Source organism: Callospermophilus lateralis, chromosome 7 (genome assembly GCF_048772815.1).
Source record: "Callospermophilus lateralis isolate mCalLat2 chromosome 7, mCalLat2.hap1, whole genome shotgun sequence".
Taxonomy (NCBI): Eukaryota; Metazoa; Chordata; class Mammalia; order Rodentia; family Sciuridae; genus Callospermophilus; species Callospermophilus lateralis.
In genome coordinates, this window is record NC_135311.1 from 61,926,632 (window position 1) to 61,954,427 (window position 27,796).

General features: G+C 43.2%; 1 protein-coding gene and 1 pseudogene across 1 annotated transcript; both read right to left on the reverse strand.

The window, feature by feature from the left end:
* Positions 1 to 218: 218 nt before the first annotated feature.
* LOC143404323 (PRAME family member 6-like) lies at positions 219 to 27,796 on the reverse strand (annotated as a pseudogene).
* LOC143403907 (zinc finger protein 350-like) lies at positions 3,004 to 4,893 on the reverse strand. Its single transcript, XM_076862223.1, is given in 3 exon segments — positions 3,004 to 3,341; positions 3,344 to 4,586; positions 4,879 to 4,893. Coding segments are annotated over 3 exon segments (1,596 nt in total).

Genomic DNA, 27,796 nt, shown 5'->3' on the forward strand with positions numbered 1-27,796 from the left:
AGAAATCCAGGTCCCTATTTATGTCTCTATAGACACATGTTCTGAAGGTCCTATCCTTGGAGGGCTTCCCTCCAATGGAGCCCCCTGCTGTACTTTCTTTTCCCCATCCACACTTTAGGCAATGTCTGAAATGGAGGGCTCTATGTTCCCTCTAGGGTGACCTTACATCCTGCTTATACCTCTAATTGCCTAGAAGTATGCTTTTAAAACACACACAACTAGGCAGCTGTTGGACAGGAGCAGTGAATGAGGCCCTGGTTATACATGAACTTGGAGCCACAACGACGACAGGGGACAGTACAGAACACAAGGATGTTTGGCTGCCTAAAGTCCCTCACTATTGCTGTCAGCTCAGCACAGAGTTGGGAACATCTCCCTGGGTGGATGGTACCCCAGGCATCATAGCTCTCCAGAGGGGCAGGAGACAGCTCTATGCTCAACTGGCTCAGCCTGGCAGTGTGAAGCAGCTGGTCCCTCAGGGTTGACATAGAGAGGTGGTTCCCATGGAAGCTCAAGATCACAAGCTGGGAGCAGTGGCTCAGGGCAGGCAGGAGGGCTTGAAGCTGAGAGTCAGTGATCCCGCAAGCTGCCAAGTCCAGGCTGTTCAGGGTGGTTGCAGTGCTGTCCAGCAGGATTTGGAGGGGCTCCAGACTGAAATTGGTCAGTTTGATGCCCCTCAGTTCTAGGTGTCTGAGCTGTATGGCGTTTGGATATCGTGAAAGGTATTTCCAGTCAGAATCTGACAGTGGGCAGTTGGTTACTGAGAGGGTCTCCAGGGGGGTCTTCAGGTGCCTAAGGAAAAGCCAGACAGTTAGTTCTGAGGAGCAATGTCAAGGAGGGAGAAGACAAATTGACCCAAACCCAAAGTAACACTGGTGATCTGACAATGGTCCACACTTGGGATGCTGCCTTTTGCAGAATCTACTCATTCACATCACCCCATGTCACGTTGAGCCTTTCACCACATCTCCTGTGAACAGATGAGTCCACATCTCTGTGTCCCCTCCTCACTGCCAAGCAGAAATTCACAGGTCTGGCCACAGGTGGTCATGGGGAGTCATGTATGAAGGACAAATTTGGGCAGGATGTAAAAAAATCCACTGGGGTTAACCCTCTGAGAGGCTCACACCCTATATCCAAAGCAAGATTTCCAGCCCTGCTCCTGACCCTTACACCCAGGATCACTACCTGGAGTTCAGTACAGCCTTCCCCAGGTGGGTATAGAGGCAGGTCCTCTGCTCCCAGCTGGGGAGCACAGAACTTCCCTGTTGACAGTTGCCAGTGTGGGGGCATCCCTCCTTCCAAGCCCTCTTCTCTACCCACTTTCCACCACCTTTGCTGGACAGGCCTCCCACGGAGGGAACATCAATCCCATCCCTAGCTCCTGTCCCTCCCAACTGGATTCCCAGCAAGGTGGCACTTCCAAGACTCTGGACCCTCATTTAAGAATCTGCTCCAACACGTTATGCAAACTAGCTTCAGGATCCAATAGGAACAAAAGGATGGGTTATTTACCTTCCAGTGTCTTATTAATCATGAGAGTGTCAGTGGCTGGTAAGTGCAAATTTCCTGTAACTGGTCTGCAGAGGGTGCTCACCCCCCCTTACTCACCTCAGCACCTGTTCCAGATGGCCCTCGAGGAGGAAGACAGCATTGGCACAGAACTTCCGCAGGCAGTCCATCCTGAGGAACTGCAAGGTTAGCTGGGCAATCAGCTGCTCCTGCTCCTCTGGGGAGGTGTAGGCAGGCACATAGACCTGGGAGACAAGCAGCTTCCTCAGGTTCCTCATCTGGCCCAAGAAAGGAGCACAAGCAGCCAAGGTGGAGGGCACCCAGGCACAGTGCACTTCCACCTTCTGGACAGAGTCCAGCTGCAGCAGTCTCAGGACCTTCCTGGTGTGGCTGGTGGGTTTCCCAAAGATCTTCAGCCTATTGCAACACAGGTGCAGCCTGTCCCTTCTCTGTCTGACCCACAGGAACAAGTGGGTCAGGAATTCATCCAGGGGTCTTTTACTGAGGCTCAAGTCTATGACTACCTTGAAGGGTGGCTTAGCTGCCATTGCTAGACCAAGTTTCGATGTTCGATTCTTCTTCTTTTTTACAACTAAAAAAAAAAAATTTTTTTTAAAAGGTACCAAAGAAAATTTCACCTTCATGTATACATAGAAAGTACTGATCAAAATTATATAAAGCAACTATGTATAATTATAAATACTATATATAATTATAATGCCCTAACAAAATATACATTTTAAAAAATAGTCCATCTCATCCCTCAAAATGAGATGCTCTTTGAGCTATAAGTCATTGTGTCCCCTTGCATCAGTTGAATCGTGTCCATGTCACCTATGCAGATGTTCACATTCTCTGACTAGAACAGCTGGAGTGTGAAGATACCTCTTAAGGATGACCCAACTACCACAGTGCTCCTCCCAGGGACAAAACGTTTTGTTTTGTTTGCCTCTGTAACCTCAGCTCCCAGGACAGGTTCAGGTACAAAGGAAGTAAGTGTCAAATACCTGCTAGGTCAACACATTAACTCACGGGAAGGCTGACACTTCACAGGTCCCTCTGTAGAAGTTCTACAAGTTTCATGGACTTTCTGGTTTTCAGTTACTCCTTCACATTGGTCAGGGGAAAGTGAGATGATGTGTGTGTCCTACATCAATTCTAACCCTTTTCCTTCAACCATCTCTTATGATTTTTCATTCATGGAAACATTTGAGATGTTGATTTAAACATTTCTGTACGTATTTTCTCTATTTAAATAAACTCAGTCGTCCTTCACTCATTTAATTGACAAAACAGCAATTGGTACCTACGTGTCTGAGTGGTTAGCATCACACTGTGCCTCTGTAACAACACAGCATTTAGGAAGGATGAATCTATCACTCTTTCCCAGCTTTGCATTTTATAGTTGGTCTCTGTATATACTTTCAGCCATTTAGTGAACTAGAAATTTCTGCTCAATCCTTTCCCACATAAATGAATCTGAGCTTCTCCCTATGGGTTTTCTGTGACATAAAATAATACATAATTTATTACTGGGGGAACAACCATGTTCACTGCATTTGTGAGGTTTCTCTCCTGTGTGAATTCCATGCTGTCCCCTGAGGGTGTACATCTGGCCACTGGCTCTCCCCCAAAGACCAAATTCCTGTTAGTGAGGAGCCCACTGACGTTCACTGCTGTCTGAGGGGCCTCAGAAGGCACCTGAGTAGTCAGTGAGTTAACAGGGCTCTTCTCCTGGTGGTCATCACAGGTATGCAATGAGCTGTCTCCATCTGTGGGGTTTTCCACCTTGCCTGAATCTCCCTGTTTTCCCCTTGTGTGTATTCTTTGTGCTTAACCAGACAAGACATGTATGCAAAAGCCTTCCCACACTCGCTGCAGCCATAGGGCCTCTCTCCTGTGTGAGTTCTTTGATGGACAATGAGCTTTTGCCTTGTGGTGAAGGCTTTCCCACACTCGCTGCATTTAAAGGGCTTCTCTCCTGTGTGAATTCTTTGATGCTTGATGAGCCCTGACCTCTGTGAACAGGACTTTCCACATTCACTGCACACAAAGGGAGTCTTCCCTGTGTGAAATCTCTGATGAGCTATGAGGCAGGTCTTCTGGATGAAGCCTTTCCCACACTCACCACATGTGTAAGGCTTCTCACCTGTGTGAATTCGCTGATGAACGATGAGGTTTCCTTTCTGGATGAAGCCCTTTCCACATTCGCTGCATATATAGGGCTTCTCTCCAGTATGAGTCTTCTGGTGTATGTTGAGCCATGATTTCTTGAGAAAGAATTTGCCACACTCAGTGCATGTGTAAGGTTTCTCACCTGTGTGGGTTCTGTGGTGTTCTGTGAGCATGAACTTCCTGGAGAAGGCTTTCCCACACAGATGACATCTATGGGGCTTCTCACCAGTGTGGATGATCTGATGATCAGTCAGCCAAGACTTCTTGATGAAGGCTTTCCCACAGTCTCTGCATACATGAGGTTTCTCTACTTTTTGAGTGTTCTGAGGCTTGGGACAAGTGAACTGAGATTTAGTGCCGATGAGTTTTCCATTTGCAGGGAATTTAATTTCAGTATGAAGTTGTTCACAAGAAACATGAAGAAAGGATTCCCCATTTCTAGAAATCTCAGCAAAGTTCTTTATTTCACAGTGTCTGCTCTGGTCAACCAAAGGTAAGTTTGGTTTCATATTTTTTTCATGTAAGTTAAATATACCATGCTTTTGCCTTAGTAGAAACTGAGCTCTGTGCTGATGAGCAGAATTTTCAAAGGCACTGTGTTCATGCCACTGTACCATCTTGTTCACCTTGCTTTCTCTCTGTAAGAGTTTTGGTAGATGATCATCAATTTCCCAGATTTCTGGACTGTTTGCCTCATGGATTGCAACTTCCACTGTCCTTGGTTCTCCTCCTAGCAACTTGGAGAGGGCATCAGGCTTGCTGGCTTGACACCCCATGGGCACCAGGTTCCTGCAGTTCTCCAACATCACGTCCCAATACAGGTCCTTCTGAGCAGGGGCCAGGAGCTGCCACTCCTCCCAGGTGAACTTCACGGTCACATCCTCCATCATCAGCAACTCCTTTAATACCAGCTCCGAGACGGCTTCTGCTAGCTCCTGCCACCAGCCACCTAATGTGGAGGCAAGGTTTACAGAAGAGACTAGCGAGAGAGAGAGAGAGAGAGAGAGAGAGAGAGAGAGAGAGAGAGAGAGAGAGAACATGCCAGGGAGTGGGCTTTTATTGGGGAACAAAAATTCCAGGGAAAATCCCATCCAATGAAGGTTAAGGGGGGCAGCATTCCAAGGTCAGGGGCGATGATTGGCTCTTCAGGGCAGTGGCCAGACACATCTCTGCACGGACAAGCCCTTGGACCTGGGACTGGATCATTTTCTTCTGTTCTTGGAAAATAGCTGGTCACTGGGATGCTCTGCTGTGGGGTCTTCCAGACCTGCTCTAAATGCTTATTCAGAAACCTCACTCTTCAATCAAAGCTGTCCCCAGAAATGCTAATGCTGCAGTGTCGGAAGCCATTCTCACACGTGACTGGGTGACTCCCGGTTAGGGTCTGAGGCGCTCTGGCTGTGTCGGAGCTTTCCCGGCCCTCTCCTGTTGAGAGAACCTGTCCATGTGGGGGTGTAACTGACCACTGACCCCGGAGGCCCAATCACTGACCCTGACCTTGGAGTGCGGCCCCCCCTTCAACCTTCATTGGATGGAATTATCCCCTGAATTTCTTGCTCCCCAATAAAAGGCTACTCCCTGGCGTGCTCTCTCTCTCTCTCTCCTGCTAGCCCTGAGTAATCCTTGCTGCCCTGCCGGGCGGTTAGAGGAGGGAACCAGAGAGGGGAGCCGTCTCGGACCTGGTCATAGAAAAAGGTAACTGAGTCTGTGTGTTTATTTCGATCTCGCTAGCTAACTTTTATGCCAAGAACCTCATTAATGAAACCATTGCGCTGGCCGCATGGTAGACTGCAGTCTTGAAACTTCCTCCTTCATGTAATTGTTTTGGTTCTGAGGAGTCAGGATCGTGGCCGAGCAAGAACTGCTAATAAATTGTGCTGTGGTCACCCGGCCAGGTCCCTCAGCGTGACAGACTCTGTTGGCAGAGCAGAAAGCACGGCTGTCAGGCGGGAGGGCAGCAGAGTCGCTACTGAGATCTGAAGGCCACGGCCAGGTCGGCCAGCAGCTACGACGTGACTTTCTCCAGACCTACGGTGGTCTCATCGCTGCAATTGGGCGACCAGCTTCTCTCGATTCTTCTTAAAGTCCTCTGGTGAGCAGGAATCAAACACGGCTCCAGACCACATCCTCCAGAAGTTCTGGGGAACATTCCGCAAATCCAGCACCTGCAGTTTCCACCTCCTACAGGGACGACAGCAGAGTCTCAGCCCTGAGGCCCCTTCCTTCACCTCTCAGCTGATGCCCCCTGCTCCACCTCTTCCTTCTGTCTCACTTTTCTCCATCCACTTCCCTCCAATCCAGCCTGGTGTCCCCACTTGTACAGACTGAGGCAGGGGCAGGTATAGCCTCCTTTATGGGTCACCACAGCTGCCACAAGCACGTCCACATCTGGAAGCCTTTCCCAGATGGGGCTCAACATGGCCAAGGCCTCTCCACCCCTCCTTGCTGGCAGCACAGGAAGGCTGTGGTGCACAATTCAGCACCCATACTCCCTGCCTATACCCATCCCTTCCCTGGCACCGAGGATGCTCCCTTCCAGGCCACCTAGGTCCCCCTCACCTGGGGTGATCCTGCTGGGCAATCAGCATGTCCAGCCCATCCAGGGCCACTTGGACCATATCAAGCTGTGACTTCCTCATCAGGGCCCCCAGGGGCAGGCGGGTGAAGGGCCAGGCCTGCACCATTTTCTTCAGGACCTCAGTGTGTCCTCTGCTGAAGGCCTCCACAGAGTGGTGGGAAGAGCTCTATGGGCAGTTCCTCCAGATCCAGGACAGCCCTGGACTTGTCGCTCAGCAGGCTGCGCCCTGCCAGCTCCAGCAGCGTGGGTGGGGACTGGATGCTCAACCTGGGGAGTCTGAATGAAGAAAAATCCTGGAAAATGGTCCACAGAAAAGGTCACTATCCCATCCATTGCCAGCCTCTGGGAAGAGGGTACTGGGAAGTCGACAAACACACCTCACCCTTATGGGGGAAAGCTTTGGAACATTATTTTGTCCTTTTAAAAGGGGAATTGGAGAGTCATGTGACCTAAACAGTAGGCTCCTAGATTCAACAACTATATGGCTGGAAATAGACTTGCCCTCATATGGATGACATTCGTTTTAATTTTTTTAAAAATGAGCATTTATAAAGCATGTGCCTATATTATAAAACACTTGGAAATTACAACAGAGTCTCATGGATATCTGTTACACATGTGAGATTCTGCCATCTTAGGGGGATGTTGAAGAGAACAAACAGATCAGAACAGAGTCTGTGAACTGTTTTATGAGATCATTTGAAGCTTTTGGTTTAATTTGTTTAAACAAATTATAAAAGTACAAAACCACCTGGGCCATACAGTATACTCTTTTAGGGGCCGATATTGGCGACTGAATTTCGGACACTCAACCACTGAGCCACTTCCCTAGCCCTATTTTGTATTTGAGATGGAGACAGGGTCTTACTGATTTGTGTTGCATTTCGTGTTCTGAGGCTGGCTTTGGACTTTAGTCCTCCTGCCTCCTCAACCTCTTGAGTTGGCAGGATTATTGGTGTGTGCCACCACACCCAGCAAAAGAGTATAATTTATAGGCACACAATATAAATATTTTCATAATCAGAAAATAGAATTGCAATCAATTAGAATGAAATAGGAATCCAATCTCCTTGGTGAAGAAAGTGCCTGGGGCTCCAACTGGGCTTGATCCTCAGCAGCACATAAAAATTAATAAATAGTGACCTGGGGATATACCTCTGTTATTAGAGTGCTTGCCTCACAAGTACAAGGCCCTGGGTTCAATCCCCATACAACCAAATAAATAAATAGATAAATAAATAAATTATATTGTCCATATAAACCTTAAAAAACAAAAATTAAACAAATCAATAAAAGTTGGGCGTGTGAACCTACTCCTATAATTCCAGGGGCTCTGGAGACTGACACAGGAGGATCAAGGGATCAAAGCCAGCCTAAGCAAGAGAAGTGCTAAGGAAACCAGTGAGACCCTGTCTCTAAATAATATACAAAACAGGGCTGGGGATGTAGCTCAGTGGTAGAGTGCTCCTGAGTTCAATACCGGGTACCAAAAAAAAAAAAAAAAAAAAGAAAAAGAAAAGGATTTTGAAAGTGACATAAACCAAAATGGAAATTCTAATATTCATCATAAAGGCAAAACCACACTGAGAGGCCAAATCGAAAGACTAAGTTGTTTCATGAGAAAAGACCGGAACAAAATTGTTCCTGAGTCCACACAGGTGAGGAGGGAAGGTGCTGGTCCTTAGTCCAGTGAGGGACTTACGGGGTCTGGCCAGGTGTGCAGGTGCTCTGAGCTTCAGCAGGTCAGGATGTGTCTCCTTAGGCTGCAAGACTCTTGTGCTTCTCTTCTGGCTCTGCAGAAGCTTTTATGAACCTCTCTGGCCACGCCCCCACCTCATTCTGATTGATCAATATCCAATCAGAAAGCAGTATGTGATCACCTTCCCCAGTCTCCACCCACTTAATCATGATGGGATTTTCTTCCTTGCATTAGTTCATTGAATCTGATGGTCATGCAAGAGCGCAGAATCGGGAGATGTGAGAGTCAGTGATGCCTTTGTCCATGCACTCCCCACCGTGGACTCAATTTTGTCCATATGTGACCCTCCTATTTCTACTGTGAGACATAATAGTATTTAATCCCTAATGTAAGAAAAACATTACTGGGAAATACTTTTCTACAGGGATCTTTGCCATATCAAAATTATTTGAAAAAAAATAATTTTTAAAAATATTTTGAAAATTCCAGAGAGAAAACAGCTTTTTGAAGACAGTAGTGTCATCCACAAAGATTACAGAATGGAAATCATGTTTCCAACAGTCACACTAGTGTCAAGTTAACTTGCAGAAAATCTGAGCACACTAAGCAGGTAGAGCACACAGGAGGGTAGAATCAGTCTTCTTAGGGCAAGATTTCTTTTGTCTCTTTGTACTGGGGATGAAATCCATTGGCTCTCTTCCACTGAGCCACATCCCCATCCCTTTTTATTTTTGGCTTTTATTTGCAGGCAGAGTCTCACTAAATTGCTTAGGTCCTCCCTAAGTTGCTGAGGCTGGCCTCAAACTTGCCATCCCCCTTCCTCAAGTCTCCTGATTTGCTGTGATTACAGGCATGGGCCACCATGCCCCATCAGACTTGGGAAAGTCTGAAAGCCAATGAGGGTGGAAGCAGTGGGCAACTTGGGATGTTGGAGAGAAAGACACAGGGTTGGACAGCAGGTATCCTTGACTTCAGGGAGGCCACCAATTAGAGAGCCTTCCTTCAGAATCAGGGACTTCCTCAGGGCACATCTCCCACAAAACCTTGGCCACAGGCACTTTCCAAGGTATTTAGCCTGGGAGAAGAACAGAAGCAAAAGGAAATTTCAAGAGTCTGAATAAAATGAAATTCTAAAATTGAGGAAGGAGAGACACAAAGAGATGGAATGCTTGGATGAGCCATGTGAGGTGAGCACTTCCAGAGAAACTGTAGAAGGAATGGTTTGATGGGTGGCGGTTAGACAACTGCATTTCTGTTTTTTCGGTCTGTCTTTGTTTTAGTCAGCTTTATGGTGCTGTGACTAAAAGACCCAAGGACAACAACTACAGAGGAGGAAATGTTTATTTGGGTGGCTTGGTTTCAGCGGTCTCAATCCAGAGACAGCAACTCCAATTTGAGACTGAACATCACGGCAGAAGCGTGTGGCAGAGGGAAGAGGCTCACATTACCAGAAAGCAGAGAGAGAGAGAGAGAGAGAGAGAGAGAGAGAGAGAGAGAGAGAGGGCCACTTGCAGATAAAAACTCTACACCCATATTCACACCCCAAAGATCAGCTTTCTCCAGCCACAGCCCACCTGCCCCCATTATCCCCCAGTTAATCCCACCAGGGATTAATTCACTGGCTAGGTTAAGGCTATAAACCAATCATTTCTCCTCCAAAAACATTGTCACATGTGAGCTGTTGGGAGACACAGCATCTAAACCGTGATGGTCTTTGGGGGTATCTTGTTGGAAAATATCCCTGCTCACATCACATAATCATATGTAAGTTGGATAATTACAATTGGCTAAGGTTATATTTGGTTTCTGTATCACATAATACTTTTCCACAAATGAAAAACATTTAATTTCATTTGTGTGTGCAGCTATATAGGATTAAGGCTACATCCAACACTGTCTCTGGTTTTTATGCTCTACAATATTTGAAATCTACTCTCTGATTTAATTTTAAGTTTCTCTGGGATTTGTCTATGTGTCACCAGCTGAAAGGTTGACTTCATGCCACAGCCCTGACTTCTCTTATTACCCCTGACTTGGTGCACAAGGCAGGTCAAAATGACAATCAACCTAAGTCACAACAGACAGTGGCTCTCCAAAGGACAAGTGTGCTCAAACATAATAGGGCAGGAATGCAGCACCCCCAAAGAAAGATGAGTCAGAGCCCCATCCAGGAGGCAAAGGGAGACAGGGTGTCAAAGGCAGCTTTGAATCAATTATCACTGGCTCCACAGATTCAGTACCAAGGGTGGCCTCAGTTCAAGGACAATAGGTGGTGTCTGGCCTGGTTTCCTCTTAGAATACATGGGAGGGGGGTGAGGGTTTGGGTGGATTTTATGCACAGCTGAGGTTGGGGCTGACTGGTTTGTGATAGTTCCTGCCATCAGGCAGGGCTGCCCAGGGACCTTCCATTCACAGCACCCTGCTTGCCCTTCATCAGGATTTGACACAGTTACATCCTGTTGATTTGAGCACCATTTATGTTTCCCCCTTTGCATGAAGATTTTTTCTCTGGATGTATCATATAATGGTTAGGGTTTGATTCTATCTCAGTGCCAGGATAGACTTTTCCTGGTTGGTCCAGTCCCCCATTGGAGGAAATTAATAGCTGGCTAGGAATCAATGTTGAAACTCATTAAGCCACATTTGAACAACAAGTTGGGTTTGGAGGGAGTGGCTCTCAGAGTCCCTCCACCAGGAAATCACTGTTAAATTCAATTTTGCCTATTCATTAGGCCTTGGGTTTCTCATCTCCAAGCTCCGGCCTTTACTATTCTATGAAGTGTTAGACTTTTGCAGAAATTTTATGAGTACAGGTGATCATTTTAAAAAAATATTTAGGCCCTGAATTTATGTATTTTTATTTTTTGACACTGGGGATTGAACCTAGGAAAGCTTTACCACTGAGCTACATCCTCAGGTTTTTTTTTTTTTCATTTTTATTAGTTAATTATTTAGTTAATTAAATTTTTCATGAATTCAGTTTGGGTACCAAGGTTTGAACCCAGGGGAACTACACCTCTGAGCTACATTCTGAGCCCATTTTTATTTATTTATTTATTTTTTGAGACAGGTTCTCACTAAATTACTGAGACAGACCTTGAATTTGAGATACTTCTGCCTTAGCCTGCTAAATAGATGGTGTTATGGGGAGTCCCTCCAGAAAGCACTCTAAGTCTTAATTGCAAATCAAAGTGAGCTTTACTTACCTGACTAGGGACTGTCACCCACCACAGAGTCTCAAGCTCTGTGAGAGGACAGTAGCTTCCTGATCGATCTAAAGACATTATAAGCACAAAATCCACAACTCAGTGACTTGCTTATTCTCATGTAAGCTAGCCAATCATAGAAATTCAAACATTAATAAGTGGGGCCTGTGGGCTCTAGGCAGGATCAGAATTTTTCCATCAGCAAGCCAGCACATTAGCTTTCAAGTTCATTTGATCACGGTCTTGGGTTCAATCAGGTGCTAGTCAGTCACATCCTGAATTTGGGTGGGAGTCATCAGGATAACAATCTACTTCAAAGTCATGTAGACCCACAATAGCATTCAAACCCAGGATATAGCTCTTCATGTCCACCAGTGCATCCTGAGTAGGGTACAATTTGTGGGGTACAAAGTACAGAAATGCAATTTTTTTTTTAAATAAGAATACAGCTGCCATTTCAGTTTCTCAGAAACAGCTCTTATAACAGTTTTTCATAGGAGGCAGCAAAATGGAGTCTCAGGCCTGCCTATAAGAGTTCTTGCTTTATAATTGTCTTATCTCACTTTTCAAAATTTTATATCCATCATTTGTATTTTTTTACTATTACATAACCTATCGGTGACACACTTATTGATTGTATTTATCACTTCACACCACAGCAGATGGGATTAAAAGTGTTCACCACCACACCCTGTTTTGAATTCCAATTTTGAAAAGATAAAGCATTTGGCTAGCATGCATGAGGCCCTGAGTTTGAACCCTAGCAACAATAAATAAAGAAATGAATAAATAAATACATAGATAGATAGATAGATAGATGAAAGACCTGTGTTCAAGTAAACTTGTTAGTGGTTTTTGTCTTCTTAATCAATTAATCTGATTTTAGTTATGTTCCGGGCAATAATCCAAATGATAACTCTTTTTTTTAGAGAGAGAGAGAGAGAGAGAGAGAGAGAGAGAGAGAGTTTTTTAATATTTATTTGTTTTTATTTTTTGGCGGACACAACATCTTTATATGTATGTGATGCTGAGGATCGAACCCAGGGCCTCGTGCATGCCAGGTGATCACACTACCACTTGAGCCACATCCCCACCCAAATGATAACTATTGATGCTAAACATTTAGAATCCTCATGGTTAAAAATCTGTTGGGAATTTACAATAACCAGTTATTAACAAGGTGATTTGATTGGAATACATTTTAATATAGTGTCCAGAATTATGTCTAAAGACATATGAGATTCTTTATGAATTTTTGCCATTTTAAAGCAAATATTAATAAAATATCTAAATAAATATAACTTGAAAAAGTCATGTCATATTTGACAGGACTTCCCCTCATATCAAATTAGGCTAATTGCCTTAATGTCTCTCTTCTAAAAATCCCTTGAGCAAATATGGAGTTCTCTAGAACATCCCAATGTTAGCTCAAGGTCAAATGACAATGTAGACTTCGATCATAGAGAAGTTAGTCAATAATCTCAAAAGGTTTAAAGCACTTAATGAAACCTGGGGTCCCAAATCATTATAAAAGATAAGTCATTTAACCAGAGTGATGAAAGATATTTAAAGTGAATACAGAAAGTTATGTCCTATGAAATAATACTTCAAGTTTTAACCGAGATGATTTAGTTTTACTTTTCCCATGTAATCAGAGAATTTGATAAAACCAACTTGAAGCCTAAAAACTTACTCTCCACTCCTCCAGTACTGAGCATTGTACCAGGTACCAACTCCCCAGTTCTCTTTGGTTTATTTTGAGACAGTCTTGCCAAATGGCCAAGTCTGGCCTGAGTCTTGCCATTCTCCTTCCTCAGGCTCCTCAGAATCTGGAATTACAGGCATGGTCCACCTCACCTTGCTTAAAAAAACAGCTGTTTGAGAGATGTTCAACTGGAACATTCCACGTGGAAGCCATTACTGTTTTTAATTGTCTTTGGAATCATTGCCCAGCAGTTTCAAAATGTGCTTGAGAATGAACCATAATAGACTCCACTGAGTGCAGAAGAAAGGCTCTCTGGAGTTTCTTGGAAGTTGCAGGTACCCTTCTGCGTTTTATTAATCTCTTGAGAGCCAATGATAAAAATCCTATGATCTTCTTTGGAAAGTTAAGAGTTTAGAAGCCATTTTTTGGTGTATTGTTGTGGTTTTGGCAGAGTCCTCCTGAAAGTCTATTATCAAACTATCAAGCTCAAGGACCTTCTCCTTCATGGTCCCCTGCCCTCCACTTTTGTAAGGATTTGGTACATGAATTTCATTTTGATTTGACAATCTTTCACAGTATCATCATCAGCTGGCATATTGTAATCACGGAATATTCTAAGTCATTACATGGTCAGTCTTGGCTCCCTTGAGTTTTCTGAATCTGATGGCAATCACTTGGCATGCATGAGGCTTCTGGACTGTGTGTGTGTGTGTATGTGTGTGTGTGTGTGTGTGTGTGTAGTACCAGGGATTATGTACCTGAGACAGTTTACAACTGAGCTACACCCCCAACACTTTTTATTTTTTTATTTGAGAGGGGGTCTGATTATGTTGACCAGGCTGGCTTGGAATCTCTGATCCTCCTGCCTCAGCCTCCAAAGTAACTGGGACTGAATGTGTGCAACTCAGTACCTGGCCATAGAGCATTTATAAACCTCAAAAGATTACATTGCACCTGGGAGCAAGTGCCATAACTAAAAGGAGAATAATAGCCTCAGACTGCAAAATTCCTCTGGATGAATGTTATACCGATACCGAGACCCTGAAATAACTCTCAGACCACACATTGATATTCCAATTAAGCCTTTATTGCTGGCCAGCAGCACTCTACTCTATAAAAGTGAGATGGTCAGAGTAGCATGCCACCTTCAGTTATGCCTCATATTTAAGCCAAAAAATCACAGAAGGGAGATTTGGGGGTATAGCCAAAGTAAGCAAGTATATTGAATACGTAAAGAAGAGTAGTGTACTACAATTTTATTGATGTTTTTATATCAACCAAGTTTTAGACTCTGTAATGTGGAACAATACTCTAAAATAACAGTTGCTGTTTCACCAGAGGTATACAAACCTTAATTTGTCCAGTTAGTAGCTCTACAGAATAAAACTTAAGGGACACAATGTAATTAATATTTTAAGAAGTGTTTTTCATTTTAATAGGTAAATCAAACTTTGGTTTATATCAGTACATTAATATTTGCTCTTAGGGAATAACCTTGAATACTTTTAACTATTTGTATTACATATATAAACAACTTAGTTATAAAAATTTTTTTTAATATTTCTCCTTTATTTATAGATGTTTACATTATTTACTTAGACCCTATTGTTTACTTAGATGTATTATAATTATGTTTTAACACACAAAGACTTTCTTACCTGGAAACATGTTTTTTACTAAATATATTTTTATATTTAGAAACTTTTAATAATTTTTGATCCATGGATCCCTCTTTTTGTTTATACCTTAAAATAACCCTTATCAATTTCTGAATTTAGATAAATTAATCCATTTTAACAAGAGGAAATATATTTTTAGTACTCTAATTGAAATGCAGTTGAAACCTCTTGGCTATTTGTATATAGAATTATACCCGCTGGGACTTTTAACTTTTAGTAACCTTGTTTTGGGGATAATGTAAAGTAAATTTAATTTTTTTAAATTTACCAAAATATGAAAACACCAACAATGCTTAAATATTTTACCTTATGGAACTTAAAAAGTTTGATTATTTGATATTACATTTAATAGTTAACATTTAAATTTTGTAAACCAATCAGATGTCTCTAACAAACACATCCATGATTAATTTCATATAGGTCAAATCTAATTTACATTTTTTTTAAAAAAGGTATAAGACAAGTGCATTGAAGAGCATTTGTAATTTTTCCCATTGAAGAAAAATCCTAGCGACAATGGATATTAGACACTTAAGAGACATTAACATTTTATTTACTGTTTGACCACCTAGAAACGAAACTGTGCATTAGTAACTTTAAAAAAATTTGGACTTTTATTTATTCACCCAATTTCAATTGAACCTTTTAAATCATATGAAGCAAAGGTATTTGGATCCATTTTTTAAATTTTAATTTATGAGCTCATATGTCAATTTTTAGTACTAAATATATGTGGACATGGCAATATATGTAGATGGACAGTACACTGGTGCCCCTGCACAAAACAGACAAACAAAAGCCTTGTAGGTATTTGTTAAAAACCTATTAGACTGAGAATTAACCCTTGTAAATTGGCCTTAGAACAAAGCAGAATGTAATCAGAAAAGCATATTAACCTAGGTGTATCAGATCAAAATCATGAATTTAACAAATATAGACTTTACAAAACCTTCCTGGCCTTCTTCCTGAGGTGGTCCTGCTCATCAAAGATGAAAAGAATTAATGGAACATAGACAAATGACAAGGCCTTATTCCTCCCTGAGGAACTTCTGAAAGAGGAACTCCATTGGTCTCCTCAGGACCTCAACACCCAGGTTGGGGTCCCATTGTATGTTAAATAGGAGAGTCCAGTCTGCATAATCCCCTGAGATGGGAACTGTGAGTTCTTTGGGAAGTTGGGGAGCAGAAGATAAGTGTCAAAGGCAACTGTCTCTGATATGGTTTGGATATAAGTTGTCCTCCAAAGCCTCTGTGTTAATGCAAGAGGTGAAGTGATCAGATTATGAGAGCTATAATCCAATTAATCCTTCAAATGGATATATTTCTCTCTCTCTCTCTCTGTGTGTGTGTGTGTGTGTGTGTGTGTGTGTGTGTGTATTCTGATAACTAGCATGTTTTCAATTATAAAAAACCATTGACAAAATGCAGATTCAGAAGCCCTTTCTGGCTGCTAAGGTCCTCTGACAATGATTGGTTTTAGCAGGGTTGCCATAACCCAGGTAGGTGCCATCCCAACCAGAACACAATTCAACTTTCCTCCTCAGGGGTCTTCCTGGGTCTTCTCTGAAGTTTTTGTTTGTCCAGGCTTTTTCCAAATCCCAAGTGTCCTGTCCTTTCTGTCCTACAGTCTTTCAGTCTGATATCTTGTCAGGACTCTGGAGATAATCTTATGACCCAAGCCACTGGAGTGAAAGAAGGTGTGGGGGGATGACCAGGATGTTTGGCTGGGAGGTTCCCACCGAAGGCTCATAGGAGTCCACCTGGAACTAGAGGAGAGCAGGGAGCTGGGGCTGGAGCGGTGGCCCCAGGCAGGGCTTGATAAGTGGCAATTGGCAGGCATGGGCAGGGTTGGAACTTGGCCTGAGGTTTGTTTCCATTTCCAGAAGGCTGTTGAGAGGACCATGCTCCCTAGATGGAATTAACAAGAAACAGAGACACCATCAGAGGAATCATTGCCACCAAGGTGAAAAAGACTGGCTTTTACTTGAGTGACCACAGGCAGCTTGGTAGACCATGGAGGTGGCCCTGGGCAACTTGACCCAAGGTCGCTCTTTTGCACCACACAGAGGAGTAAAGCTTCTCCTGGGCAGGGAAGAGACCTGCAATGGCAAGGGTAGTAAGACTGGCCTTGGGGGGATTTGGGGAGTTGAGGCCCAGAGTTCCCAGAGGTCACATGCATCCAGATTCTGCCTGCACCAGAGATCACAGGAGCTCTAGTCCAGGAGGAAACAACACCCAGCAGGAAAGCTAGATTCACCAACAACCAGGGTCCAGTTTCTAGTTTCATCTCCCCAGGGGTCTCCAAGTTGCCTCTACCCAGGTGCACCACCAGCCTCTACACTGTCCAATAACAAAAACAAACAAACAGAAAATCACTTTTGGGGGTGGGGGAGATTGGTTTTGAATTAATTTTCATGCCTGTTCTCTCCACAGTCAGTGCCAATCACAGAAAAGTGTAATCTGAAGCAAGAGCCACCTAGAAATTAGTGTCATATGAGCCAGTAGCTAGCAGGCTTCTCCCATTGTGTCCCTTTTCCTAGCAAATAACTTTTTATTAACTATCTACTGCTGGGTTCTAGAGCCAGATGTCATTGTGCCCAGTAGAGGGAATGGGCAGCTTGTGGGTGGACTCTGTCATTAGTCAGGGTTGTCCATTCGCCCTTAGCTGTTTTTATTTTCTTTCTCTCCTTCTCCTCCTCCTTATTCTCCTTCTACCCCTCTTTCTCCTCTCCATTCTTCATCTTCTTCTATTTTTGTTACTGGTGTTTGAACTAAGGGTACTTAGCCACTGAGCCACAATCCCAGCTCTTTTCAATTTTTATTGGAAGCAAGATCTCACTAAGCTGCTTATGGCCTTGTTAACTTGCTGAGGCTGGCTTTGAACTTGTGATCCTTCTGCCTCAGCCTCCTAAACCACTGGGATTACAATCATGGCCCACCACATCTGGATCCAGGCCTGTCTTATGCTGAGACAGGATCTCACTTTATTTTCCATACTAGTCTCAAACTCATGATCATCCTGCTGCAGCCTCTTGAATAGATGGATTACAGAGAGGTACCAACATCCTCTGTTTAAATGTAAGCAATGCTAAAAGCCACATATAGTATGTGATAACATTTTCAAGTATAGATGGAAAATGCTAACTCTGAGATGAGGCTCCATTGTCATGTTTTTGTTATACACGTGACAGCGTGCCACTTTGGAGTGGAGTCCTGGGAAAGAAATAGATCAGAATAGAGTCCAGCCTATGAAAAATATTGTGTCATTCCAGGTTTGGTAACCTGAACCTGTAATCCTGACTCCCTGGGAGGCTGAGGCAGGTAGATTATGAGTTCAAGCAATGCCCTTGGCAATTTAACAAGACACTGTCATACAAAATGAAAAAGCCTGGGATATAGCTGTAACAGAGATCCCTAGGCTTCAATACCCGGTAAAACACCCACACATATTTGTAAAGGGGAAATAAAGAAATTTAGCACAGTGTGGTGGCACATGTCTGTAATTCCAATGACTTGGGGCTGAGGCAGGAAGATCAAATCGCTTAAGCAAGGATTAAATTGCTTCAGCAAATTAATGAGACCCTAAGCCACTTATTGAGACCCTCTCTTAAAATGAAAATATATAAATTAAAAGTAGATGTAGCTCTGTGGTGTAGTGTGCCTGGATTTAATCCCCAGAACCAAAACCAAAACCAAACCAAAACAAAAAATACAACAGAAAAAGGAAAAGAAAAACAGAAGGAAAGAAGTTTCATATGATCTAAACCAAAGCAGAAATCAAAACTATTGTGATAAAGGGAAACTGCATGTAGAGACACTAAGTCCAGACCTCTGGTCATTTGAAGAGAAAGAAATGTGATATTCTCTTTGCATCAAAAACAATGTGCCACCATTTTTTGCTTCTTTTTTGGTACTGGGGACAGAACCCAGTGGTGCTCTACCACCGAGCTACATCTCCCCCTCCTTTTTTTTTTTTTTTTTTTATTTTGAGACAGGATCTTGCTAACTTGCTGAAGCTGGCCTTCCACATGTACTTCTCCTGCTTCAGCATCTGGCATTGCTGGGTTTGCAGGCATGTGCTACTACTTGGCTGTAGGTCACTAGGGAAGACTGTCTGAGTGTAGACCCTCTAAAGGTTCTGTTTTGAGCTCAGTTTCCCTATACCACTAAAGCACTTGTTGCCAATTGCTCTGTTCTCATCCCTGATGCTAATGTAATAATGAGGACACAGTTTTGAGAAAAAGGAAAGGGAATGTTTACTATTTTGGTAGCAAAAAAAAAAAAAATGATGGTCTTCTGTCCCAAAGGCTGTCATTATGACTATCAGAGGAACAGGTTGTTATTTTTTAAATTGATTTAAAAAAAATAGATGACAGCGGAATGCATTACAATTCTTATTACATGTATACAGCACAATGTTTTATATCTGTGGTTGTATATAGAGTATGTTGACTCCAATTCTTGTCTTCATCCATGTATTTGTATAATGATGTCCATCACATTCCACAATCCTTGCTAATCCACTGTGCCCTTCTTTTCCCTCCTACTCCTCTGCCCTATCTAGAATTCATCTATTCCTCCCATGGTCCTCCACCCTACCCAACTATGAGTAAGTCTCCTTAAAGCTGAGAAAATATATGGTATTTGTTTGGGGGGGATTTTCTAACATCACTTAGCATTATCTTCTCCAATGCCATCCATTTACCTGTAAATGCCATGATTTTATTCTCTTTAATGCTGAGTAAAATTCCATTGTGTATATATGCCACAATTTTTTTAATCCATTCATCCACTGAAGGGCATTTAGGTTGGCTCTACAGTTAAACTATTGTGAATTGTGCTGCTATAAACATTGATGTGGCTGTGTCCCTGAAGGATGCTGTTTTTAAGTCCTAAGGGTATAGTCTGAGAAGAGTAATAACACTGACAAATAGTAATTCCATTACCAGATTTCTAAGGAATCTTCATACTGCTTTCCGTATGGGCTGCACCAATTTGAAGTCCCACTAGCAATATATGAGTGTGCCGTTTCCCCCACATCCTCGTCAACACTTATTGTTGTTTCTCTTCATAATAGGAGCCATTCTGACTAGAGTGAGATGATATCTTAGAGTAGTTTTGATTTGCATTTCTCTGATTGCTAGAGATGATGAACATCTTTTCATATGTTTTGGATTGTTTCTATATCCTCTTCTGAGAAGTGTTTGTTCAGGTCCTTGGCCCATTTGTTGATTGGATTACATGTTTTTTTTTTTTTTTTGGTGCTTAGCTTTTTGAGTTCTTTATATACCCTAGAGATTAGTGCTGAACAGGTTGTTTTTAAAGAGGAGATTCTGAGAAAATTAGATTAGACAGAAGAAACCAGGAAGGAGAACATAAGGGACAAGAAGATCAGGGAGGAGAAAGTTAAGGAGAAGACTTGGAAGAAAGAAAAAAAAATATGTAAGATTCAAAGCCACAAGGGATTTAGTGAAAGCATCAAGCAAACCCCTGTTACACACTGAACCACATCCCAAACTCCCGCTTTTGTGGAGAAGCTGGGGATAGAACCCAGGGGTACTTTAACTCTGAACCACATCCCTAGTATATTTTATTTTTTAAAATGAGAGGGGTTATCACTAACTCGCTCAGGATGTCAGTGAACTTTCAATCCTCTTGCCTCAGCTCCTGAGTTGGTGGAATTAGAGCATGTGCAACTGTGTACACAACAATCGACATTTTTTAAAACTCCCCACCAAAATTTTATTCAGCAAAAGAACAAGGTACCCAAGTCTCTTTTTCTTTTCCTCTTCTTTTTTTTCTCCCTTTGGTACCAGGAGTAGAACCCAAGGACACTAAACCACTGAGCCACAGTCTAGCATTTTTTTAAATTCAGTAAATTCAAGTTATAGGAAATGAATAGTTTGTTTATACAACATGTTGGCTAATTATGCCTTTCCTATTTGTTCAGTTCCTGATTTCTGAAGCTTATTGCTTTGAGGTAAGATGAAACATTGGAATGTTTCATTGAAAAATTAATAGAGACACAATTCCCTTTATTATTGAAACCTAGGCACTGAATATAATATACCAGGTGCATTTTGCTAGTCTTATTTGTCTCTCAGAAATGCCCTTGGTGGCCTTAGGGGTGTAGGTCTCTTTGTGCCAACACCAAGCAGATGTCAGAGCTGCAGTGCTTCTAATTCTCAAGGCTGCTCTTCCTGGTATTTTGATCATCTTCTGTAACTTATGTCTCTGTTTGCTTCTGCCTCTGCTCACACTTCTGTGCTATTGTGTCTCTCATCTGGACTCTGAGGCTGTATGGTCTGGATCTTTGGACTCAATCAACCTTGGATTAAACATGATTGAAAATACGTTCATCTGTGCTGAATGTGTAGACTCTTTTTTTCTTGTCATTATTCTCTAAACAGCACAGTGTAAACTGCTATATAATGTTCCCATTGTATTAAATGTTATAAAAAACCTTGAGATGGTTTTAAGCACACCAGAGGATATGCATAGGTTATATTCAAACAGTGCATCATTTATACCTGGACATTGAACATGTGCACTGGTATACAAAGGGGTGGTTCTGGAATCAATTTACTGTGGGTACTAAATGAACACTGTACTTGGCCTTGGGCTAGGGAGTATAATTTTCACTTATTTGTTACTCTCTATGTCACTTGAACCCTACATATTTTCACACATCAACAATCATTGGTTTTGTGGTGGGTTCCGGGGATTGAACTCAGGGGCTCTTGACCACTGAGCCACATCCCCAGCACAATTGTGAGTATATTTTAGGGACAGGAACTCCCTGATGAGCTTAGTGCCTTGCCATTGCTGAGGCTGTTGTGAACCCATGATCTTCCTATCTCAGCCTCCTAATCCACTGGGATTACAGGCATGTGCCACTGTGACTGGCAACCATGGTTCTTAGTATCAAAAACTAACCCAGGTACATTTAAGCAGAAAGAATGTACAGTAAGCATGTTGTAAAGCCCACAATATTATTGGCAGAGTTAGGACAATGCTGTGGAAGTGGGCAGGGACCAAGGGAAGCTGGCTAGTGTTGGGATGGGCAAAGGTGTGACATCTGCAGAAGAGGGGAGAAATAAATCATATTCTCACACTAATGCTTTTTTCAATGCCTTATTCACTCAAATCACTCAATACAATTTTACTGTATAGGTTCTTAATCAAGAAAATGATAATCCTTAATGTTGGGCACTGCAATACACACAATCAATTCAAAACTAAAAATTCTAAGTTAACTCTGAGCACAGCAAACACTTAATCATGCCAGACTCTTGAACGACATTCACTCTGCATGCTCAGCTCAAGCGCCAGGTTTAGAGTCTCAAGTCTTAGGGTTGAAGTCCAGCAGATGCTCATTCACTCAGACCACAGTGATCAGGTCAGAAACCGATGGAGGCTTCTCCTGGGCTGTATGTGACAGCTGGTTAAGGAGACTAAGAGGAAGTCACCATTCTCACCAGGGTAAAGATGTGGCTGTAGAGTTTGAGAGCGGTGAGGACGATGCAGAGGATCAGGCAGATAATGACAAAAGTTGGGATATTAGTGCAGGACCTCATCAGGCTCTCCAGCATGTGGCCATGAGTGCAGCTGGCTGAATGTCTGTTCACTTGCTCCATAATTTCTACTAAATGTTGGGGCTCTGCTCACCTTTTCAGTCCCTATCAGCTATTACTGTGTTTCATAGTGACCTCTTACATTCTCAGGTCACGACCTCTGGTTTGTCAATTTCTGCCCTGACCTCTCACCTCTGACTCCCATCAGGGTGAAGGCAAATTACCATGACTGCACTCTGAGTGTCGACTGGGTCGTGCACAGAGTTGTCTTTATCGGGCTGTGCCTGATTCATACTAGAGGGCTCGGGAGGCTGTGCCTGGTGGACCTGCAGGTTCACTTTCAACTGGAATTTCTTAGGCTTAGGCCATTTTTAGGTTAAGGCCATCCTTACAGCTAGCCTGGACCACAGCTTGGAGACCCCACAGACATCCTGATTAGGACCTTCTGCCTCAGGTTCCTGAGGGATTACATGCATACAGCAGTGTGCCTGACTTACATATCAGGGACATTTAAACGTTCAAATAACTAATAGAAAAGTTAAAAACAAAATGGTGAGTGTTAAGCATGGCCACAGTAAGAGGTTAAGGAATGCACAAAACCAGGAGAAGGAAACTAAGGCAACCAAAGCAAATGTTACAAGGAAAAAGATGGAATCCAGAGTAGTGGTATCAGAGCAGAGCGGGTTCTGTTCAGGTTAAAATGCTCTTTGGTGACTATAAAAATTTTCTAAATCCCAGAGGAAGCCCAAAGGAAAAAACAAAAATGACAGCATGTTCACAAATGACAAAAAAGGAAATCCAAACTTATCCCAGAAGAAAACACCAACCCACAGAAACAGACTAGAGTGTAAGGGAGGAAAACAGAGAAAATGATCTAAAGAGAAATCAGAAAAAGTAACTAAAAATGAATAAGACCAGTCAGAAATAATTCTGTATCTTTCAATCAAAAACCTTGAATTTAAAGGGATTAAACTCCCCAATTATAAGATGTAAAGTGACAGAATGTATTTTCTTTTTTTTAATGCACTCAGTTACCTGCTGTCTATAAGAAAGTCACTTCACCTCAGGACACACACAGAGTGAAAGTGAAGGGATGGAAGAAATATTCCACATGAAGAAAATGAACCTAGAGCAGGAATGGCTAGACTCCTGACAGATAAAATAGACTACAGATTAAAACACAATAACAAAAAACCCAAGGTGATGGCACCATGATAAAGTGGTCAATTCAGCAACACGAGACAGCAATTGTACACATACATGTACCTGACCCCCGAAAACCCACATGTGCAAAACAGATATTACTGGAATGTAAAAGAAGAAGTCAACTACAACACAGTAAGAACAGTGGGGGCTCCAACTCCCCTTTTCAGCACTGGACAGATCATCTCTGCACACAGTAGACATTTACAGACCATCCCACCCAACCACTGCAGAGCAAACATCCTTCTCAACAGCACAGACACATTCTCCATTTATTCTGAAAATAAATCTCCATAAATTTAATAAGAATGGAATCCATAGCAGTGGGAACACCTGGACAGTTACAAAGCATGAGAGTTCTTCAGCGTGTTTCCCAACAACCAATGGGTCATTGAAGAAATCAAAACATTGTCTGTCATGTATGTAAGAAATAAGAAAAATAAATAAAAATTAAAATCAAAGTGTAAAATGCCTGCAGACCAGTGAACAGGACCACACAACATATTCAAACCTGGGGATACATCAAAAGCAATTCTAACTGGGAAGTCCTCAGCAAGAAATACCTTTATTAAGAAAATAGATCTTAAATAAATGGCCCGATATTGCATCTCAAGGGACTGGAAAAAATAAGGATAAGTCATTCCCCAGTTTGTAAAATTGAGAGAAGGAATAAAATCATAAAACTTCTTGAGTAGCTGAGATCCCAGGCATGTGCCACTGCAACCGGCTTTTCAGACTTGTTTGTTATTGTTTGGGGGACCAGGCAGTGAACTCAAGGGTGCCACAACAATGAGTCCCATCCCCAGGTAGGATTTTGAAACAGGGTTTCACAAACTTGTTTACAACCTCACTAAATTGTTGAGGCTGGCTTTTAACTCACCATCCTCCTGCCTCACCTCCTGAACTGCTGGAACTACAGCTGAGCAACACCAAGCCAGCTTTTGCAGTTGTTTTTGGCAGAGAATCTTTCAGAACATCAATTTGACCCACCTGTCCAGACCAATTAAAAAATGCATTCCATTGTTTTCATGTGGGTTCTGGATTTTTCTTTTTGAATATTTCCAAAAGATAGACAGCTCTATTCCAATTAAACCTTCCCAATGTAGTCACATGATTTTTGGATTTATTTATTTGTTTACTTATTTCTTTGATGCCTTGGATGGAACCCAGGCCCTTACACATGCTAGCAAGTGCTCTACCACTGAGAAATGTCTCCAGCTCCCTAAGTTAGCTTTGATGAAGTTCACTCATTTCTCTAGAATATCAAGGTTTCTGGGTTTCTAAATTGTGGAGGTAAAATTGGCCAGTGTTCCAGAAGGGGCTGTAGAGTCTTTGGATACAGGTGCACAAAGGACTCTGCATTATTCAGTAGCCAAGGAGTGAAACGCAGTCCCCACTTCCTGACCCGGCCTCCCTTACAAACCCGGTCCTGTTTGTTATGACTTCCTATAGTTGTGTGCTATCTCAAAGCACAAATCAACCTAGAGTCAAAAGATGAGGAACTCAAAGGGAGTTGAGTGCCTTATCCCTAGGCATCTGGGAAAACAAAGTGCCCTCACAACCCTTCCAGTGTTCAAGGGGTCTGGAGGCACCAGAATATCTTCAAGACCCCTTTTAGTCATGATAATTCTTAAAAAAACACACGATGACAGGTCTCATTATGCAGATTTTCCTTGAATTTATTTGATCCTAGAATCCAACAAATTGAATGCCATTCAGAACTTTCCGCCTGCCCCACAAGTGCAAGCTAGACTTAGAGCCCAAGAAAAGAAAGTGCCATAAAGAAGGATCAAGGCACAAAGATCACTCTGTGGGTGACAGAGAGGCCAGCTGTGCTTGGCCCAGACTCTGCTACCAGTTCCAAGAGTGAGCTGCACTCTGTTTACACATCAAAGTGGGTTGCAGTTCACTATGTGTGGGGGATTATTCTAACCATAATTAAAACATGTCCACAACAGCTTTAGAACACCTCACATGAAGACTGAGTAGACCTCCTTCTCATCCTTGGATGGGAAACTAAGGCTAAGGTCGCTCCACAACACCATCAGTGCAGTCCTCAGTGGAAGGAAGTGTTAGGGCAAGATCTGTCAGTTATGTGCAACTCCCACCCACCAGAGCTTGTAATTGATTCAGTTTCATTTTGAAATATTTTCAAGTGTTATCTACATATATGATTCTACTATTTTGCTGAAAGGTATTTTGGATACCTTCAAGGGGCACCACTAGTTTAAATGAGGACAGACTACCTAGGTGGATTACAGGCAAGGTTTGGTGAGGCCCAGAGGCTCTGATCAATGTACAGCATGGACACCTCCTGCAGGCATTGGGAGTGAGACAATTGGGCCTGTCTTGTGCACAGATACCCTTGCCCAGCACATCAAGAGACTGGGACCTGAGTTTTCTGGGTCTACATGGAGACCCATGAGGAAGGGCCACCATGTCTGGGTGGCACTGAGGTCCACTGAGAAGAGGTTTTCTTGCAATGGCTCATGTTCCAATCCATCTGTGTGAATCTGCATGTGTTAAGCCACAGAGTAACCACATATCATGACCAGATTTCAGTTTGATACCTTGACTTCTTGGGGCTGAACTCATTGTTCACCAAGCACTCCATGCCTTCTTTCTCCACAGCACCTGGAGAATCCCAGTGTTTCATTAAGAAGCCAGGTAAATCCAATGCAGAAGACGTCAGAAGACTAACCTTGAGATTCTGTTCATTTCTGATTATTTATGGACCAGTCATGAAACACAATAGCTTCTTTCTGTGCCCATCAAGCCTAAATCCCATTCTAGAAATCCAGGTCCCTATGTATGTCTCTATAAAAACACATGTCCTAAAGGTCCTGTCCTTGGCAGGCTTCCCTCCAATGGAGCCCCCTGCTGTACTTTCCTTTCCCCATCCACACTCCAGGCAATGTCTGAAATGGAGGACTCTGTGTTCCCTATAAGGTGACCTTACATCCTGGTTATAACTCCAATTGCCTAGAAGTACGCTTTTGAAACACACCCAACTAGGCAGGTGTTGGACAGGAGCAGTGAATGAGGCCCTGGTTATACATGAACTTGGAGCCACAATGACGACAGGGGACAGTACAGAACACAAGGATGTTTGGCTGCCTAAAGTCCCTCACTATTGCTGTCAGCTCAGCACAGAGTTGGGAACATCTCCCTGGGTGGATGATACCCCAGGCATCATAGCTCTCCACAGGGGCAGGGTACAGCTCTATGCTCAACTGGCTCAGCCTGGCAGTGTAAAGCAGCAGGTCCCTCAGGGTTGACATAGAGAGGCAGTTCCCATGGAAGCTCAAGACCACAAGCTGGGAGCAGCGGTTCAGGGCAGGCAGGAGAGTCTGGAGCTGGGAGTCAGTGATCCCGCAAGCTTCCAAGTCCAGAATGTTCAGGGTGGTTGCAGTGCTGTCCAGCAGGATTTGGAGGGGCTCCAGACTGAAATTGGTCAGTTTGATGCCCCTCAGTTTCAGGTGTCTGAGCTGCCTGGTGTTTGGATATCGGGAAAGATAATTCCAGTCAGAATCTGACAGTGGGCAGTTGGTTACTGAGAGGGTCTTCAGGGGGGTCTTCAGGTGCCTAAGGAAAAACCAGACAGTTAGTACTGAGGAGCAATGTCAAGGAGGGAGAAGACAAATTGGCCCAAACCCAAAGTCACCCTGGTGATCTGACAATCAGAATGCTGCCTTTTGCAGAATCTGGTCATTCACATCACCCCATGTCAGGGTGAGCCTTTCACCACATCTCCTGTGAACAGATGAGTCCACATCTCTGTGTCCCCTCCTCACTGCCAAGCAGAAAGTCACAGGTCTGGCCACAGGTGGTCATGGGGAGTCATGTATAAAGAACAAATTTGGGCAGGATGTAACAAAATCCCCTGGGGTTAACCATCTGAGAGGCTCACACCCTATATCCTCAGCAAGATTTCCACCCCTGCTCCTGACCCTTATACCCAGGATCACTACCTGGAGTTCAGAACAGCCTTCCCCAAGTGGGTATAGAGGCAGGTCCTCTGCTCCCAGCTGGGGATCACAGAGCTTCCCTGTTGACAGGTGTCAGTGTGGGGGCTTCCCTCCTTCCAAGCCCTCTTCTCTACCCACTTTCCACCACCTTATTTGGACAGGCCTCCCATGGAGGAAACATCAATACCATCCCTAGCTCCTGTCTTTCCCAACTGGATTCCCAGCATGGTGGCACTTCCCCTACTATGGACTCACTTAGGAGTCTGTTCCAGTGCACATTATGGGATCTAGCTTCAGGATTGAATAGGAACAAAAGGATAGGTTATTTACCTTCCAGTGACTTATTAACCATGAGAGTGTCAGTGGCTGGTAGGTGCAAATTTCCTGTAACTGGTCTGCAGAGGGTGCTCACCCCCCCTTACTCACCTCAGCACCTGTTCTAGGTGGCCCTTGAGGAGGAAGACAGCATTGGCACAGAACTTCTGCAGGCAGTCCAT